The sequence below is a fragment of the Lutra lutra genome, chromosome 3 (genome assembly GCF_902655055.1).
Source record: "Lutra lutra chromosome 3, mLutLut1.2, whole genome shotgun sequence".
NCBI classification, from domain to species: Eukaryota; Metazoa; Chordata; class Mammalia; order Carnivora; family Mustelidae; genus Lutra; species Lutra lutra.
In genome coordinates, this window is record NC_062280.1 from 197711027 (window position 1) to 197731581 (window position 20555).

General features: G+C 43.7%; 1 protein-coding gene across 1 annotated transcript in view; it reads left to right on the forward strand.

Moving 5' to 3' along the window:
- MYO16 (myosin XVI) overlaps positions 1-20555 on the forward strand; it is a 438349-nt gene that overhangs the window by 204818 nt on the left and 212976 nt on the right. The window contains 1 exon segment of the mRNA XM_047720392.1: positions 18099-18210. Within this exon segment, the coding sequence (XP_047576348.1) occupies positions 18099-18210 (112 nt within the window).

Genomic DNA, 20555 nt, shown 5'->3' on the forward strand with positions numbered 1-20555 from the left:
TTGCTACAGTGATTATGCATATGAATTTCATTTCACTTATTCTATTTGAGACTTTCACTTGTAAATCATCAGATGCATTTATTTTACCAAACTTGAAAAACTATTTGAAGTTTGAAAAATTATTGGCCATCATCCCTGTGAATGTTTCCTCTTCCTCTTTTTTTTTTGGTCCCTTTTTCTTTTTTTCTGGAACTCGTTTCAATGCCTGCTGTCCCTTCTCTGTTTCCTCTCCCAGCTTCTCTTTTATATTTTCTATCTCAGTCTCTCGGTGGTTCATTCTGGACCATTTCTCTATGGCTTTCTTATAGTTTACTAACCCGTTTTTGAACCATGATGAATGTGATGTTTAATGCATGCATTGCATTGTCATTTCAATGATCTTTTTTCCATTTCTAAGAGTTCTTTGTTCTTTTTCACATCTGCTTTTTCTTAAATATTATTCCTTGTTCTCATCTCATATCATATTTCCAGTTCTTTTCGTCATTTTAATCAGGCTCATTATACCGTACAGAACCAGTCATTGCATTATCTGAAGGATTCGAGATTCTACTAGTGCCATTTATTATGTCTGCCCAAAGGGGATTATTTCTCTGTGTCTTTGTCCTTTGGGGTGTGATTTGGTGTCCTGCAGTGGCCAAGCGGGGACAATCTTGAGTAGCCTGAATGGAGGGTTAGCCCTATGCAGACATTTGTCCTCCTTCTGCTTTGGCGAAATGTTCCAGGAGTCTGACCAGCCTCCTGGTCCATTTTTATGGGGCCATTTTTATGTTAATTCTTTAGTTAAAATATCCTAAGGGCCCCTGGAGTCTAAATTTAACCCTCTAAAACCAAAGGAAGGCTAGCTATGATTATGATTTCTCTGAGGGGAGACATTTGTCCACCCATAATCCTCCCAGATAAATTACCTTGTGGCCTGTCTATCTGTAGGCTGATGTCTGTGATCGTCTGGCTTTATGCAGTTTCTAGGGCCAGCAAGGTGTTCTCCTTCCCCCAGGCGGACCTTCGTCTTTTGGTTAATAGAATACATCAGAGTTCCCACTAACCGGGAGACTTAGATCATAGTCCCCCACTCTGGGTGGCCTGGGAACTGTTCCTTACACAGTGGGATTTAGCAATCCCTTTGAAAGGTGTGGTGCATGGGGTCCCATGAGTTTACGAAGCAAGGTTGTCATCTTCGCAAATGATACATTTCCTGATTAAAGAAACGAAGAGATTCTGTTTCTCTTCACTATAAATCCAGAGTCAGTAGTGGTCTTAGGCTATTTTGAGGTACATCAGCTGCCTATCTTTGTAGATGAGATCCCATTGGAGTGTGTGCACACGCGCATGTGTGTGCACGTGTGCCTAATTAAGCATCTCTACATCCACTCGGCACAAGGTGTTGATAAGTCTGGTTACAGCTAGATATTGTGACAAGTCCTAAACACTCCTGTATTTACTTGGGGAATATTACTGGAGAGTTAATCTAGAGCCTTAGCTTTTAGATAGATTAGCTTAATCTAACCCGCTTATCTGGAATAATACACCCAGGATGTCAACATCAATGGAAGTACTGGGTGATAATTACACATCGTAACACCATGCTATTGTTGATGACCTGTTGGGTAATGCATAGTATAGTGTGTGCGCAATGTATGTGCAATGTGTGTGCAATGTGTGTGTATGTGTGTGAGAGAGAAGGAGGGATAGCCAGGTACGAAACGGCTTGTCCTGAGCACACCCACAATATCTCAGCTGTTTGAATATTTCCTGGGACACAGAACATCAGGCAATGACGACTGATTTTAATTCTCAATTGTCTCTTACACCAAATGCATTAGCTTCTTAGAGCAGCCCACACATTGTACCTATAAACCCTCACCATGACTTTACTGCCAGCTGATAGCCTCTGCAACATAGATTAATAATAAAAAGAGATCTTAGGGGCGCCTGGGTGGCTCAGTGGGTTAAAGCCTCTGCCTTCAGCTCAGATCATGATCCCAGGATCCTGGGATTGAGCCCCGAGTTGGGCTCTCTGCTCAGCAGGGAACCTGGCTTCCCTTCCTCTCTCTCTGCCTGCCTTTCTGCCTACTTGTGATCTCTGTCAAATAAATAAATAAAACCTTAAAAAAAAAAAAAAAAAGATCTTAAACCCTGTGAGCAGCAGGGGACAGCTACAAGTGACCAGAGAGTTAAGGTGACAAGATTCTGATAGCACACTGAGTCGCTCTTCACAGGGAATCCTTTAAGAGTAAAATAAACCCAGGGGTTGGGCCTGGACAGCCCAGTAGACTGCTTCGACTTGATGTTCGGAAGAAAGTTTCCTCATCATATGTTTGGCTAAACTTGGGCCACCTGCCCGTCACATTTCTGGAATGAGGACAGTGGGCTGGAAGCACGTAACATCCCAGGAAAAGAAGCTCTGGCTGGACAAGCCTGCTGATGGTTCTCGGTGAATGGTTCCAGGGGGCTCTGAGGCAGGAAGCCCATTTCCAGAAAGAAGCAGCCAGGAAGGGGAGGTCCTGGGAGTAGGCACAGGGGGTCAGACCCAGGGATGGACTGAAACCATGCCCTCCACTTGAATCCCTGCTCCCTGTCCCTCCCTGTTCAGAAAGAGTCCAGGGAGAAGCGTCCTGCCAGGTGTGATAGAATGACCTTGAAAAGATGAACTACGAACATGCAGGAAAAGGCCAGGAGACAGACATCCGTGACCATTTGTTCTTTTGTCTTCTTAAAGAATGTTCTCCCAACATTGGTTCATGGAGAGAAATGCCCTTTCCTTCTGGTATCAGTAGGAAAAGCTCGCTGCAGCAAAGGAAGTTCAAATTAATTCGGATTTGACATTGTCACGTTTTACTACTTTGGGTGCTACAAGCACGTTCCCCTCCTGGTTGCAAAGAAAATTAATTTTGTTTAATTAACTATGAATATTTTGAAAGATCTAGAAGTCACTTTAATTATATATACTGACGACCATCTATTTTATGACTTAATTGGCCTGAATCCACCATGTTTTGAGTTTCTGCTTGGCCCAGTTCTGTACCTCCCCAAAACCCCAGAGAGCCTTTTGTGAAAGGCATTTTATTGATTAGAAGTTGGGTTTTTAATTCTAATTTATTGTTTCAAACAGTAACTCTGTTATTTGATTATCATTTCTCTGTCTTGCATGCCGTCATTATCATTACAGGCGCATTTCCTCTAGGTATCTGTATTACTTCTGAGTTCACCTCCCTTAGGGATTTGTGTGATGTTTGAAGAATCCCCCAGATTGCAAAGCCTCTTAGACAATATGCTGATGAGAGAGAGTGCACTTACAGAATTGTTAACACGTTTTTCTATGAGTCATTGAAATGCATGTCTAGGGTTCCTGACGAAGCCAGTTGGTTGAAACAGGCACCGGCATTTTAGTATTTAAAAAAAAAAAAAAAAAGACCTTTTAAAATATCAGTTTGCGGGGCGCCTGGGTGGCTCAGCGGGTTAAGCCGCTGCCTTCGGCTTAGGTCATGATCTCAGGGTCCTGGGATCGAGCCCGGCATCGGGATCTCTGCTCAGCGGAGAACCTGCTTCCTCCTCTCTCTCTGCCTGCCTCTCTGCCTGCTTGTGATCTCTCTCTGTCAATAAATAAATTAAAAAAAAAAAATCTTTAAAAAAAATAAAAATAAAAATAAAATAAAATATCAGTTTGCTTTCTCAGAATTAATAATTAGATATTCGGTGTTATGATATATATTAGTATTCTATGTAATATATAATAGAGTGAGTTCTCATATTATTATAATTTTGTCTTAACATGTCTGTCTCCTCTGGAATAAATACTGTGTCTCATTCGTCTTTGAACCCTCAGTGATCATAATTCTTGCCACATGTAGAAACTCAGTATTTCTGAGTGAAACCTCCCTAACTTATATTAGCAGTTGATTAAAAAAAAGAAAGAAACAAAAGCAAACAAACAAACAAAAACGTGACATGCCTTCTATCATGAACATAGTTTGTTCAAATCTGTCTTTATACAGCTTCTGTGAGTCACTCAGTGCGGACCTAGTGTGACATGGTCAGGTCTCTTGGAATCATTCTCAGAGTCTATATTTTTGTTTAAAAGCTTGCCTATTCATGAGTAACGAGAGGGTGGGTACCCTGCTTTATTGAGGCCTGGGGCCCTTGTGGGGAATCACGGTTGGCATTAAATTAAGCATTTTGAGATACAGTGAAGGAATTGATCAACGAAGGACACTTGTTTTATTTGCTATGAGGATAAGAACGCTCATCCAACGAAAGAAATGAATATTCCGGCCCCAAAGAAGAAAAATACGGAAACATGTTTGTGAGTCTGGGTGGTTCAAACATGAACACGGTATTCTTGGCCCCCTCACCTGTCAAATGCTGATTGCTACAGTGTTTCCTTTAGTATCTGCTTTACCAACTATTTACTAGGCTCATATTGTAACATGAGGCAGTTGCTGAAATGTGAAATAAGGAAGTAACGAACATAGGAAACCCTACAGCAACTTTCCAGATCTAGAACCTGATACAGATGTAGTACAGGTGTTTAAATGTAAGATTGGGCACCTTCTAAGTGCCCTACATTATCTGACATTTTAAAAGGGATCTTGTAAAAAGAAAAATTAATAAAATGGTTCTTGTTTTTTTCTTTGGCTAAGATGTATGATTGATTCCATTCAGTAGATATTTTCAGTTTCAGCAGGAAGAGATTTTCTATGTGAAAAGGGAAATCCGAGGCAATGGAAAAGGGCATTTGAGTGGCCAGTGTTAGGATTCCAGCAGCATGAACTCTGAGCCCAGGTAACCAACAGAAAGCCCAGCCCAGGATCCAGTGTAATCCTGGCTGCTTTTCTTTCTCTGGGCTAGGCCTGCTCTGGGTCTCTGTTCCCTCCCCCGTGACCCCACTGAGCTCCTGCCTGCACCAGTGCTCCCAGTGAAAACACCACGCCCAGGAGAGGACAGGCAAGGAGCCAGCCCTCACCCCTTCCGAAATAAAACTTACCCCAGTTTCCCGAGATCATCATAAGCCTGAGCCAGAAAGGAAGAGGAAATAAGGTGCAAGCATTACTTTTTTTTTTTTATAATGAGGACTGTGTTTTGTTTTGTTTTGTTTTTAAAGATTTTATTTATTTATTTATTTATCAGAGAGGAGAGAGAGCGAGCACGCACAAGCAGTCAGAGAGGCAGGCAGAGGCAGAGCGAGAAGCAGGCTCCCGTCCGAGCGAGGAGCCCGATGCGGGACTCCATGCCAGGACTCTGGGATCATGCATGACCTGAGCCAAAGGCTGCGGCTTAACCCACGGAGCCACCCAGGTATCCCACAACTGTAGTTTTTAACTTGATCATTTGTTTGTATTATTTAGTTCTGAGCTCGGGATTCCCTAACAAATCAGAAGGAAATACCTAATGGTTTTATTCTTTCTAATTTAAGGAAATTTTATTTTCACCCAAGTTTAGATTCAGGGTTAACTCTTTGAAGAGTTTCATGCCGTGAATGGAAATACCAGAGTCCCTAGATGCTGCAGCTTCGTGAAAGAAGCTACCAGAGGGGTTTCTGTAAAGTCCAGGGAACCCACACACCCTCCCCCCCAAAAAAAATCCACTTAAGTTCATTAAATTATTTATTTTTTTGACAGTGAAGATGCCTCTGAGCTTCACCGTATTTACCCTTATAATTTTATTTCATGAACATTTCTAGTAAGTGTAATTGGCTTAGGAAAGCGAGGAAGATATTTCTGTACAGAATAATGTGATAATGGTAGCAATGTTGGTGAAAGGGTGACCTGATCCTGCCAGGTCGGAATGCGCCTTCACTGTTTCTGGGTCGGAACGCTCACTCTCGGGATTGACAAGCGTATTAAGCCCAGAAGAGTGATGCCTGCTGGTCCTGAAGGTTTCAGAATCCCACCTTGGGAAAAACTAGTCTTTTATGGGTTTAGTACTTTCCTAGATAAGCAATTACTTTCTAATACCTTGGGTAACTTACTTGCATTTCTCATATGAACTTCTCACGGTTAGAATCGAATTTGGAGCAAAAGCACATCATTCAGATTTTAATCCGTTTTTCAGATTTTTTTGACTTTTGGTTAGTTTTTTAAGATGTCAAGCTGTCATGACTTTTAGGCGACATGCTTGGGTCTTTTCTGCAAATGTTCTTTTATGTGGAAGCGTTTTGACCTAAAAACACAATACGGTATGATCAGGGACTGCTTGTAGGATTAACCTATTATTTGCACAGCATACATTATTTCATGAGAAGCGTTTCCTTGTTACTATAAGTAGCTTGACTTAAGCATGGAGGTGTGGATCCTGGAGTAGTTCAAAGTTCAGAACCAAACCAAGAAGAAGCAGAGCTTGCTCTGAGTGGTAATGACTTCCATCATTTCTCTTTCAAATTACTGCTGCTCTATTTTTAAAAATTCTGCATTGTACTATCACCTATGGATGATATTTTTGTATAATATATTATTTTTTTTGATAGAGAGAGAGTGCATGCACACAGGTGGGTGGGGTGGGCGAGCAGGGAGGGTCAGAGAGGGAGGGACATAGAGAATCTCCAGCAGGTCTGCTCCCAGCACAGAGCCTGATGCAGGGCTTGATTTCATGACCCTGAGATCATGACCTGAGCTGAAATCAGAAGTTAGAGGTTAACTCAGGAGCCCAGTGTTTTGAGTTTTCTTAAAGATTTATATATTTATTTTAGAGAGAGGGAGAGCGTGTGAGCAAGCACAAGTTGGGGGAGGGGCAGAGGGAGAGAGAGCATCACAAGAAGACTCCTCGCTGAGTGTGCAGCCGATGGGAGGGCTTGACCCCATCCGAGATCATGACCCCAGTCAAATCAAGAGTTGGGGGGCACCTGGGTGGCTCAGTGGATTAGGCCTCTGCCCTCGGCTCAGGTCATGATCCCAGGGTTCTGGGATCAAGCCCCACATGGGGCTCTCTGCTCAGCGGGGAGCCTGCTTCCCTCTCTCTCTCTGCCTGCCTCTCTACCTACTTGTGATCTCTCTGTCAAATAAATAAATAAATAAAATCTTAAAAAATAAATAAATAAAAATAAAATAAAATTCCCATTTAAAAAAAAATCAAGAGTTGGCTGCTTGACTGACTGAACCTCGCAGGCAGCCCTGTATGACAGATAATTTTATTGAACATGGGTAGTGTATTCAGAATGACAGCAGCAAGTCCGTGGCCCTACTTATTAGAAATTATTAAGAAATGGGAGCGAAAAGAGGTGCAGTAGAGAGAAGGTCCTGGCGTAGAGCCCACATGTTCCATCTCTTTCTTCTTGATTTTATTCGGATCAATTATGGGCAAAGAAGTATTCTTGTATGTGCTAACATAATCATTTTATTCAGGTTTTAAATGAGAACTGATATTTAGCAAAAGGAGAAATAAGGTATTTACTCTAATTTATGAACATACCCTGAAATAACCAGTTCTTCGGCTCCATTTCTGACATCGTCTCGTTGGATATCTGGTCTTGGGCTAGATTACTTGGCGAGGGACAATCTACATTACTTGGGGTTGCAGGGAGTTTTTCCTTAAATTATTTTTAAAATCTTTTAAAAATCATATAATACATTTTTATTTTACTCATCTCAACTTCTCTATAAAAACCACCATTTGTTGAAATGGAGGTGCTGATGTTTCTTATGCACATGATGGACATGTTTTTGCATAATTTTGGGTGCTGTCAGGATGCTGGGCCTTGAACTTTTGTTCCCGGGGTGTGTGTCTTTGCAGAGGGTGTGGACACGCCGAGTTTTTGCTGAAGGTTCAGTTTACCATCTGACTCATTATCTCCATGAAACTAATTAAGTGAACTATTCATATTTATTTTTTAAAGCTGTTGTATTACGTCCTCACTCCCATCTCCCTTCCGTACTGTTCTGCTTCTTTCCTACGACTTCTGCAAAGACGTACGGCCGGTTTATACCTCTGATAAGTTACCGCATGTTTGTCCCTCATGCTAACATTTCCTCACTGAATTCCTCACTGTAGTATTTATGGGTTACGGTTTACTTTGCCAAAGGATGACTGATTTTTATGACATTGATCTCTGATTTACTTCCGCCAGTCTTTGAACGAGTAGAGCTTGTGCTCACTACTTCCAAACCAACCAGCCACACTTGACACCTTCCAGGTCTGTTGAGAACCTCCCAGCTCTCCATGGAACTGATCGGGTGCATACGGAAACTTTGAGATGCATGTGGAAGCTTTTTGGGTGTTTATAAAACCTACCGCATGCTCAGTAATGGCTTAGATTCTGTGGGAATCCATGAGAGACTGGAAGACATGCGCTCTTTCCAAGAACAATCACATGGGTTACATTGAATGTCTATATATTGAATAAGAACAGTAAATATTTTAATGTGTGAAAAGATGAAGTGGAGGAAGGAGAGTGTATTGTTTAGGATTCTCGAGAGAAAACCAAGAGGAGGGATAGAGATATACGGACACAGATATAAATGTATGTGAGCCTATACAGAATTGGCTCCCATGGTTATGGTGGCTGAGAAGTCCTCCGATCTCACTCCACAAGCTGGACAGAGACCTGCTTCTGGCCTGGTCCCTGGGTCTGGCTGGTCAGGAAGAGAATCCTGGTGAGAAAGTGGCAAAGAGCAGGGTGGGTCCATACTGAATCACATGGTGGCCAAGTGCAGTGGGGAGAGGGGAGGACAGTGTGTGCAAAATACAGCAAACTAAGAATGGTCTGATGGGGAAGAGACTTGCCCATATTGGGAAGAGTCTCAGAAAACAGGGAAGAGAATTTATGATGTAGGCGAATGTTATGAGTCGAACACAGACATGAGGGCGGTACGTCTCGGGAAGATTAATTTGATAGAGGCTTGTGCACACGCACTCATTTTCTTCACTCCAGAATGACACCTACCTGTCAAGGCTGGCCTTGCTTTTTCCTGGGGATCGTGGCCAGGCGATTTGCATCGAGTCAATAAAACACTGTTGCAGAGGAAATGCAGTGCTTGGGGGAGTTTGTGCAAAGGACATCCCAGAGAAAGTGGGCTGCAGGGAACAATGGAACTTATCCAGAATGTTCTGCGGGGCTTGCGTATGTGTGGGTTATGCCTCCCAGTGGAGAAAGCAAGGTGAGTGAGGGCCCAGAGGTGGACGAGAGTGAGTCTGTCTGGGAGACCAAGGGAAGTTCTGTGCGGCACGAGCTCAGAGGATACGGAGAGGCTAGAGGGGACAGAACACATGGCCCCTGGTTGTGCAGGGCTGTGATGAGCCACACCGGGCAGTTAGGATCAAAGGGTTAGGACCTGGAAGTGAGTTCACCAGATCCACATTCTGAAAAGAGAATGTTGCAGGGACTAGTTTGGAGGTGGGCAGGAACGGGTTTCCGGAGACCCGGCTCCTGCAGTGCTCTGGGGAGACTGAACAGGCCCTGGGTCTCCGCTGAGATGCTGAGTCCGCTGAGGCTGCGGGGAACCTGCAGGAAGGTCCCCTCTTGGGTTCACGGTGCGTGAAGAACGGAGCCGGCTCGGGGCCGCTCCACGCGGTGTCGGAGGAGAAGCAAGTGCGGCTGCTGGGAATGTTTCTCCTCCGTCAGACTGAGATAATGAAGTCGTGCGCGTCATAGAAATCCGTCGTTTGACATGAAAGTAGAAGTCCCTTTTAGGACGACTCGAGGTAAGCCCTGCCGATACACTTGAGGTGAGTTCCTGAGCCCATGGGAGGTCCCAGAGAAGAGCAGAATGAAGCCCGCTCCCCAGATGTCGACGGTGGTAGATGGTTCTGGGTCTACATCGCAATTCTGTTGTGTTTACCTACTACAAGGGTTCCAGTGCAGGTGCCTACCCAGGATTTAAACCTCAGGGGAGTGACATGACCTGCACAATGCTTTTTCATAACGATCTTCCCCAGGGAGGATTTCAGTACCTGTTCAACCTTGTCCCAGGCATATTTATGTATTTATCTCTATCTATGTACTGTCTCTCCCCGTGCACAGAGCTGGGGCCGGGCTCAGGGTGACTTGGGATGAACTACTGTGAGCTCTTCCTTCACCTCTACAAATACAGCCCCTCTGACCATGGCTTCTTAGACAGATGCATGATGGCCAGACCAAGCCACACATTCTGAGCAAAAACTTCTCTCCCTCCCCATTGCACTCATTGAAATATAGATTGTTCTCTGGGCATACCTCTGTGAAAAGAAAGGGAAGGGACCCCTTCTTCTGGGAGAAGGGGGGGTCCCCATGATGGACACAGGGCTCAGGGCCTGGATGCAGACTGGGGTTCAGGCCCCCCAGACACTGGCCCTAGGTCTTTGTGCTAAGACGCACCCACTGCGTTCTTGGACCTCCTCTCCCAGCTCTTGGAAACCAGTTAGCTGACCATAAGCACTCAATATTTGAAGGATGGTAAGAGTTTAGAATTTGTTTCACCAGATGTTTTGAAGAAATATTCTGACTGATGAAAAAATATGGACAAACTATTCTGGGAATGTCACAAGACCCAAAGTCTTTCTGAATGCATAATTTATTAAATGGATTCTGGTTTTTTCCTGAAGACCACTGGCAGGGTTTTCCTCTTTCCAAACAAATAGTTTGCAGCTAATATATTAATATTTTCATTGGTGGAGATTTATGTATCCAAACCTGTGGATAATAAAAACCTTATTCATATCCCGTTGAGGGGGGATTTAAAATGCGTTAATACTTTCCAGAGAGTTTAAAAACAATAAAGAAAAGAATTTCCTTTTTAGGGGCAAGGTGGGGGTGGCCGGGCCAGAAGGGGGCCAGTTAACCACCTTCCTCAGTAAACTAGTCAACAGTGCTCTCTGTGTTGATGCCAACTGTTTGCTTTTGCCTTATCTGGTTTCTGTTTACATATTAAACATCCCCAAGTAGAAGGCAGCTTTGCCCACAATAGAGAAGACATTGTTCTTCTGTATTTATAAGGGGCAGGCAGAACCCTGCGAGATGCGTCATGTTTATAGTCTGTGAGCGTCTGACTTGGTGAATGGGCTACGCACGAGGCTTTAATTAGTAATGTCTTTTCTTTGTGTTCGAGCCTTGGTTCCCAGTGTGCCCTGGGCACAGGGTTGGTTTGGGTCTGGTGAATGGTGTGCCCAGTGAGCACAGGCAGGGAAGCTGATTTTTGTTTGTTCTTTAATTAATTGTATGTCGCGATGTAATGGACATATAACAGTGGGCTGAGTTGAAGGTGTATGACGTGTTGGTTTGTTGTCATACTGCTCTCCTGTCGCATAATTATTATTTCTTTTTTATGGTGAGAACAATGAGCATCTAGTCTCTTAGCAACTGTGACGTTTTGAAGATATGTTGACCATATTCACTGTGCTGTCCCTCACATCTCCAGAATGTATTCATTTGCTAGTTGTCTGTCTGTTAGTTTAATGTTCCTGGGACCACTGGGAGACAGGCACCCCTGGCACCCGGAGGGGACACAGGCCCTTGAAATTCCACGGTGGAGCTTTTTTTGCAAACAGTCATTGTTTGTATTTGATAGTCAGATCATTTCACCACTACCTCGAATTCCCAGCCCTCACGTCAGGGGATGCCATCGACCATTTTCTATAGACACATAAAGGCAAAGCTGCCATAGGACTGAGCTCTTGCACTCCTCGGCATTTGTCCTAGAAAAACAAAGACTTCCGTTGACCCACAGACCTGTGTGCGAGTGCTCGTGGCGGCTTTATTCATACTAGTCCCAAAGTAGAAACAGCCTGGGTTCCTCCAGTGCCCACATGGTGGGACAAACTGTGGTACCTTCTGACTGGGGAACGCTGCTCAGCAATAAAATGAAACAAGTTGCTGAGACCCACAACACACTGACATTCCTAGTTGTGTAGACATTGTTTTCCTGGTGATACATAATAGTCATTGATTCTTGGAAAATTGGAGAAACATGGAACAAAAAGAAGAAGAAGAAGGAGGAAGAAAAAATGTACCTCCAGTCAGCCATCTATCTCTCTGTCTTTCCACATTGGTTTCCGGAAACTTTGAAATCACACGTGGAGAGAGAGAGAAAATAACACAGCTTCGTGATTCAAAGTTACCCAAGGGACAGTAAAACCACACATCAGTCATTAGAGTTACGGAACATGCATTGGTGCTGGGGTCTGGATGCTGAGCTCTGTGAAGATGAAGCCTGGGGTTGGTTGGTTTTCTATCCCAGCCTATGGATTTGCCCCTGTTTTTAAATACCAGTTTAGTGGAAACATTATAAGTGATGCATTCACATCAATTAGGACTTTGGAGTGATTCATCAATTTAGGAACCTAGAAATCTGTTACTTTTCCTAGAATTTGCCTCAAGAGGGATTGACCATGCTCAATATTTGGAGAGAAGAAATGAACAGGGACATTATGAACTGGTTGAGACAAGGTTGACTGAGAAATAATATTAGCAAATCTCCTTTTGGTGACCAATTCAGCCAACACTTGCCCATCGAGAATCTTCACTCTTTAAAAATATAACTTATATAGTTGATAGCAGTGTTATCAAAACTTCTACAAAATTGGACTCCTTAATTTCCAGTGTTTTTGTCCTTCTGTGTTAATGAAACCTAAGAGCTATTAGTCAAGACTCACCTTCTTGGAGGAAGAACAGCACAATCTCCAGTGCCTCTTCAGAATAATGTGGGGACTTGGATCTACTCCTGGAATATTTCTACTGTTTCCAGAAATCAGGATGGACATAACTTTCCCGCCATAGAACTTTATTTTTTACCTTCGGATAGAATTGACCTCCTAAATCAGCTTGTCCTTACCTGTTTCACAGACAATGATTTATAAATAATCCACATTTAAGCTCATGATAAACACAAGACTATACTCGTCTTCCTCATTGGATATCTCATGCACATTTTCCCTCTACCGTGACCAGAGGACTAGCATGTAGTTCACTCAGTCAAGATTCATATTGAAACAAATCTCTGACTTTGGCTCATTTAATTTACTTCAGTGCAGATTATTGCTTCTTGATAGGACTGTAAACAGCGTTATCCACGGTCCGATTGAGAGCGAATGTGTTGCTATGACTACGGAGATTTAATATGTACAAATGACGTTTCCTGAAGTCAAGTTAAATACGGCTTAGGCCAGGCACGTGTGTGCTGCACGGCGTTCCTGGAGTAGAAGCAGAAAGAGTTGAATCACACACTTGGGCATTTCTGGTGCGAAGTGACACAATGTCTTGCTACAGTGACGTAGCTTAGAGCATGAATATTGCCATGCAGCAACAATAAAAGTCGTCTAACACCAACCTAACTCCGATCCTGGAATTTCTTGTTCAGCAAACCCAGTGAGATGGGTACAGAGCCTCGACTGACTCCTAACAGCAGGGATCTTATGACCTCAGAAGCAGTGCAAGGCTGTCTCGGAAGTTTGTTTATGAGAAAATACTTTCTGACATTGCAGTGAAACATGCTTCCTTCTAGGTTCTCATCGCAAATTTGGATTTATGTAAGAACCTTATTATGTAGCAAATTTTAATTAAAAACTAATATTTATAGTGATGGGCTGATGACAATGGCAGTATCTGTAGATACTGTAGATACTGTAGATTTGCCATTAATGTAGCCTAAATTTACATATTGCCTTTGGTCAGATTACTGTTTGTAGCAATTGAATCCTTGGGATTTTACTCACTCATGCTAAGCCTGTCTTAGTAGTGTGGTGTGAATTTGGGGTTAAGATGTATGTTTGGGTCTCTTGGACCTGAACCGTCACAATTCCTTACCTTACCTCACCACCCAGTGCAATGGCTTTCCCTTTGGTTTTCACCGCCCCTGAATTCCATTATAACATCAAAGATGCTTCAGCCTGGCCGTTCCCTGGAGGCCTCCCCACAGGGGCAGAGACCCCTACACAGAGGCAGCATGAGCCCAGCAGCATTTCCCAGGTGCTCCCCTGAGCTGGGAGCTACTCCGTGTCTGGCCCACAGTGCACGCTTAGGGCTGGTCTTCCCTGCAGGAAACTTGTAACTGAGCCCGGGGAGCCCTGGGGGCTCTGGACCAGGTGCATGTTGGTCACCACTTACAGCTGGGAGGCATTCCAGAAACTTCAGCTCCCTTAGACCTTACATGGGTGCACTGATAGGTCCTTTCTTCAAGGTCAACGTGAAGATGAATGGAAGCAGTGCTTCTAAAAGATACAGTCGAGAATGATTAGTCCCACTTCCTTTCCCTTTGAGTAGAATTAGTGGAACAGGGGTAATCCATCTACAGTTTTTAACATTAGGTAACCCACATGTTCCTCCTCTGCTCCCTGGTAGAAGTTTTGTCTGGGACATTCCCTCGATTTGCCAAGCTCATCAAAACAAAATAGCAAGGATTCTTGGTTTAACAAATGATAATGTCAGAGCTTCTGACACAGGACTCTGTGATATGTGTGTGTTGCCAAACATTACTGTTCCAAGTTATGTACGAGTTAGAAAGAGAGGATTTTTAAAAAAAGATTATCTGAGTAGTCAGTGTATTCTTTTGAGTTATAAAAGAGGCTCTGTGAACACATTGAGTTCTGAGATTTTAGTACTGGGAATTGTGGGACCATTATATGTTAGGTGACAAGTAGGAAACAGTCAGATGAAACACTTGCACAAATTCATCTCTGATGGTTCTCAGCCACTGTGTTGAGATGATGGGAGGAGTTCAGTGGAGTACGGCTTCCCCCGGGGCGTTGGTCACCCCATAACCCACCATCATCGGAGCTCTTTCCAAGTGTTAGAAACATCTGGAAATACCATGATAATATTGCACATGCGGTCATTAACCTTGCATTCTGCTTAATTTATCACGAAAAAATCACCAAGAAGTGAGAACCACAATCTATTCCTTTCATCTATTTTATCTGTAGAAGAACAGGAAAACATATTTTATAGTGTAAAATTGTCTGTACTGCCAATAACATTTGTTACAATTTCTCAAAATGTTCCTTGATTTGAATTAGTTACTTATTTGATTAAGAGCTTCATAATGATAGAGCGCACTGACTAAAACTGCCCATATGTACGAGATACAGTATTTCCGGGAAACCTACTCTCCATGTTCCCTGCAGTGGGAGTGTAGAAACCATACCCCACACTGTATCTTACTTGATTCTCATAAAACCATTGTGAACTAGAAGTGGAGAATATTTTTAGTCAATTTTTAATCTACTTAAACTCCATTTTACAGATAAGAAAATAAAGACTTAAAATGTCATCAATAAGGCTCAAATCAGATCTAACTCCAAGTCTCTAGGTTCCTGGTTGTAATATTTTCTGGGCATATTTTTCAAGTATTTCCCTGTCCTTGTGTGTGGTTTCATTAATAAATAATGTCAAAAGGAAAGTGAATACTTTCAATCTCCAAAAAACAAACTTTCAATTTTTTTTTTCTGATACTACCTTTCCATTTTAGGATGAAATTTTGGCAGATAGCGAAGAACCATACTTCTAGTGATCATTTTTAAACACTATTGAGTAGTGGGGAGAAAGTTTAAATTTACATGGAAGACCAATATTGAGTTCTATTTGATGGGGGGGGGCGGGTAAGGGGGGGCATTTTCAGGCCAACAAGTTTTTCTGGCCACAGGAGGAAAATGCAGCCAATTTTCAGACATCATTCCTCCATCAGGCAAACTACCCTCTGAAAGTCTCGATTGTGCGTGGGTTTCTCCTGGACCATTGCATACTTAACAATCCCGCCTGCAACCACTAGGGTTAATGTCACATGGTTTCCTCCATCCGGAATGTAACGGAAGCCACAATGGCGGTCCTTGTGGCTGCATGCCACGGGTCTTAGCTGCTGGAAATTCTCTACCATAAGGACACAAGACATGGGGGATGGGGATGCTGAACTGTTGAAATGGCCAATCAGTAAGGGCTTCTTAATTGAGGACTTTTTATTATTGTAAAAGAAACTGGTATTTTGCCCCGTGTGACTCTGTGATGTTCACAGGAGCCCCTTGTCCTTTGCAAGGGGTTTGGTGATGTCTCTCTTGCTGGGATACTGACCAAGGCAATGGGCCGCAAGTCAGTGGGAAAGAAAGATGGCGTCAGGGAGTCGGGAAGACTCCTGTGGGAAGCAGGAGAATTGAGAGAGGTTGTGATATCCTATCTTTAAGACTTTGAGTCACTAAAATTGGTAAATTTTAGGCGAATGACCGCCATGACCCAGGTTCTCATTGCTATTGCTGCCCTTGACCTTTTCCTTTGGTTCACTGCCCATCCCCCAATCATAATCCAACTTCTAACCCCTAGAAGCACGTTAGCCTCAGAGCGCCTGCTTTGAGATGCTGGCCACCTCCAGACCGTATTTGTCACCTTCCCCAGCAGGTCCGAGAGGCCATGTCCCTCCTGCAGTGCAAGGTACACCCTCCACTGTACCCCTCTTCCCTCCTCATGACTTTCTGCTCCTCGGAAACCCCACAGCTCCCTTCCTGTCAGCCTTTTATCCCTGGCTCCGTGTGCTTCACACTCAGCACCTGACTGTTCCAGAGACCCTCCTGGTCCCCACCCCAGGGGCTGGCTTCGTCACTTGTAGGCTTGGGAGCTGGGACTGAGGGAGGAGACATCCACCTGCTCCACACCAACCCCATCCGTGTCCTCCCCACAACACCATGCATTTCCTTATTTCTGTTGTCTCTCTTCTGTCCCCATCCAACAGTCCTAAAAACTGTTAGCCTTTGTTTTTGATGACTCTGGCTTATTGTGATGTTCCTCCTCCCTTCCTGAACATTCAGTTCTTTCTTCAGCCTTAGAACCTGAGCGTCTGTTTTGGGGTGGAGCTCACCGGTCACATGGGTTTAGTCATCTGCACGTTGATGACTTCCAGATCTTGTTTTCTAGGGTTTTCTGAATTTCAGGTCCTTCCAGCCAATTATTTTTTGGAATTCTACCTCGAACTCCCTCGAGTAGTTCAAAGTCAACATGGCTAATACAAAGAGAAGATTTCTCTCTCAACCACACACCCCTCCTTCTGGAAAGGCTGTGGCTGAATGAGCCCACTCTGCAGTCTGTTTCCTGAGATGTCATTTTGAAAAGCATCATCGATCCTCTTCCTTCTCCTTCGTCTCCATCCAGTCTGTCCCCTCATCCTGCCAGGTCTGCCTCTATGACACCCTATCCCTCTTCTTTTCTTAACCACTGCTGGCCTCACTGGCTCCCTCAGCCCTTAGTAGCCCTGCCCATTCCAGGTAATCTTTCATTGGCCTCTCAGAATACTCTTTCACACCAGTCTGATCCTGCCCTTTCTTTTTTTCAAGACCCTTGGGATTACCCGTCGTTTCTAAGACATAACGGAAGCTCTTTTGCAAGAGAAATGAAACTCTGACTACATCTCCAGCCTCATCAAGCTTGGCTTCTCTCACTGTAGGCTCCAGTTCTGCTGAAATACCGGTGTCCCTGTGTACATCATGCGTGGTCAAGGTCGTGCGTCCTTGTGTATGTTGCTGAGTCTTCTGGGGCACCCTTACGTCCTGGATTTGCTTGGAAAATTCTTATTCAAGTGTCTACTCTTGGAAGGGAAGCTTTGTCCTGTCTCACAGGTTTTTCTCATCACCCACTCTGGCTTTGGTCCCCTCCCTGAGTATCAACAAACTCCTCTTGTCCATCTCTGCTCTCTGACTTCCCTGCTCTACATTCGTGCGATGAGCCTTTGTCTTTATAACCTCAGCTGCTAATACTCTATGTTTGGGAAGTGATTCCCATGTGATTGTTGCACGAGAGGAATAAATCAACAGATTAATCAACCATCGCATAATAAAGGGATATGGACAAGAAGAAATAATAAATTACTCTAAACTACAAATCTTTAATAAAAGTATTAATTACAAAGCATAGGACAGGGCCCAGCAGATTCCTACATGAACTACACAAAACTTCTGTGACCTTCTCCTTTAGGTAGGAAGGGTACAGCTCAGGTGAGAACCAAGTGAAACAGGGTCATTAGGTTCTGGTACAACAAGAACTTTTTTTTTTTCCTTCCTGAAACATCATATGCTATTATGTATCAAAGCCTTGTAAACACAGGGTACGCAGTGTCCAGGTGATTGCTATTATTCCAGAGACCAAAGATGGCGGAAGTGATTTTCAACCGCCAGAGCTTGACCACAAGCCAAGCCATAAGGCTGTCTGCTTTCTGTCCTCACAGGTATTTGAACCAGACCCGACCAGAAGATGTCTCAACAGCAGAGCTTTCTCTGAACAGGGAGAAATTTGCTCTTTTGAAACAAGCCCTGAATGTCATTGGCTTCAGTCACTTGGTGAGTCACACTGTAAATATTCCACTGAGAAAACCAACCTTCTACTAACGTACAGAAGTTATTCATTCAACAGCATTGACCGAGTCCCTATCATATTTCGGATATGGTTGGGAATACTCGTGATTTGGCCAAGAATAAGCCTCACAGTGTCTGCCTCCTAGAGTTTTCGTTCCCGTGGGAGAAGTTGACAACACGGTGCCCAGGGGCGTGGGTCCCATGAGGACAAACAGTGACCAGAGGAGGGGCATCTCTGTTCAAGGGGGCGATCCAGGAGACCTTTTCCCCAAATGAACCGTGTGAGCAAAGAGGTGAAAAACCGTGCAGTGACCAACTCCAGAGAAAACTGGCGAATCTAAGGGAATGGTTGGTGGCCAAGAATCACTTTGAAAAGGAAACTGATGACTTACTACAGTATCTTTCTGTGCAACATAACATGTGCTTTTTACTCTTAAAGAATTACCAAATACCAACAGGCATCATGAGGTAGAAAAATACGATTTAAAATGTTTAAACCACTCCTCTGCAGTAGAAGTTTCTGTAATCATGGGAATGTTCTGGATCTGGGTAGGTCCACGCTAGACCAAGCACTTAAAATGTGGCAAGTGCAAATACGGGCGTGGATTTTTAATTTTTCTTAGTTTTAATTAATTTAAATTTAGGTAGCCTCGTGAGGTCAGTGGTTAATGAATCAACATAGGTTTAGTGGGCCGGAGATCTGAAATGAGCTGAGCGCGGAGACCCCTCACCACCCCTCAGATTTCTCTTCCCCTCACACAGTGGCTTTTCCCGGTACCTTTGGAATGCCAGTAGCTTAGCAACCCAGAGGTAGCCATAGATTTATAGATCTTCTTTTTCTTATAGTCAGTTGGTGGATTTGGGTCTTTGTTTTTATTTTTTATTTTTCCCTAGCACACATAGATACCACTCACGGGGCAGCAAGGTATGGAAAGGCTGGGTAGATCGGGACTCACCCTAAATGAAACAGCTCTGGGCACGTCCCCTCACCCCATTCAGAGATGGGAGTTCTAGGGCCGTACAATCACATGGTATCTTATTTTTTCTTTCTCTCTCTCTAATGATCCGATCTCTACATTTCTGTCTTTTAGTGACTCCCGCCCATTTGCACTTTTCTGTCCTTGCATTTGCAACTGTTGTACTTTTTTAATTATTTTTCCCCCTTCTTCTGTGCCTAAAATTTCTGCTTCCTTCTAGGAAACTGGGATATAGAGACGGGTAAGGAATCATTCTACCAAAGTACCCGTTGCCTGGAAACAGGGCTTTAAAAATCCATGATTGGATTCTCAAAGGCAGGGCCACCAAAATATGCTTTCCCCCAAGGTAGCTAATAAGAGAATCGAACAACCCTTCTGGTAAAAGAAATATGTGCATTTTAACAAAAGACATGAAGGTAGTCCTTTCGCTGTGATGCTTGAGGTTGATGGCTATGGGGACATTTCAATGCACTTAGGAGGGATGGCTCCTGTCCAGGAAGACTAGAAGGAAGGCATTTCTGGGCTGGGGAGGCCCTCGAAGAAGGCTTGCTCATCAAGGAGCTTCCACCTGTGTCCAGGGATGGCGGTGACCATTACTCGGGTCTCCACAGACACAGGGCGGCAGCCCTCGTCTCACAGGGCACAATATTCAGCACACTGTGATTCGTACGTAGTGTGGCTGGTGGTCTTCCTCTGTCTCCACAGCTAAGCTCTCAGATCCTTGAGGTCCCAACAAGGCCTTCTTCGTGACCTTGTCCCTAGAATGCCTGCGTCACGGAGCACTGGAAACATCTACTGAGGAGTGACTGTATTTATTACAAAGGGGGAGAGCAGTGTCAGGGAGCATGAGGAGGAAAACGGTTATTTCAAAGCAGCATAACTGACTAAAATTTGAAACCATAACCTGAGATTGGTGGGGTACCAAAACCGTTTGCAAGCAATGCCACAGTCCTAGAGTATAGACCTAAACATTACTTAGAGACTGTCCTTGTCAGCATTCTCATTTTGAAGATAATAGAGTTATACTTTGTGGTGAAAACTAGAAGTTCTAGAGGAGAGTCAGAGCTACATCACCCACTTATATATTTATAAAGCAAGTACGAGTTGCTCTTAGTAAGTTGTCACAGGCAGCAGCTTTTATTTCAAAATTTAATGGTAGGGAAATGAGAATTTACAAGATTATGTCACTTGCCCAGCATGGAACTGAACCGGTGTCACTCTCAATGTCATGATACTAAAAGATTGTTCTAGAGAAATGTTTCTTGGTTCCAGCTTTTTCTTGATTTTTCATTGTCGCCTCAAAATGACTGTCCATAATCCAAATTTAAGGTCTGATTTCTTTCTTTATGCAGA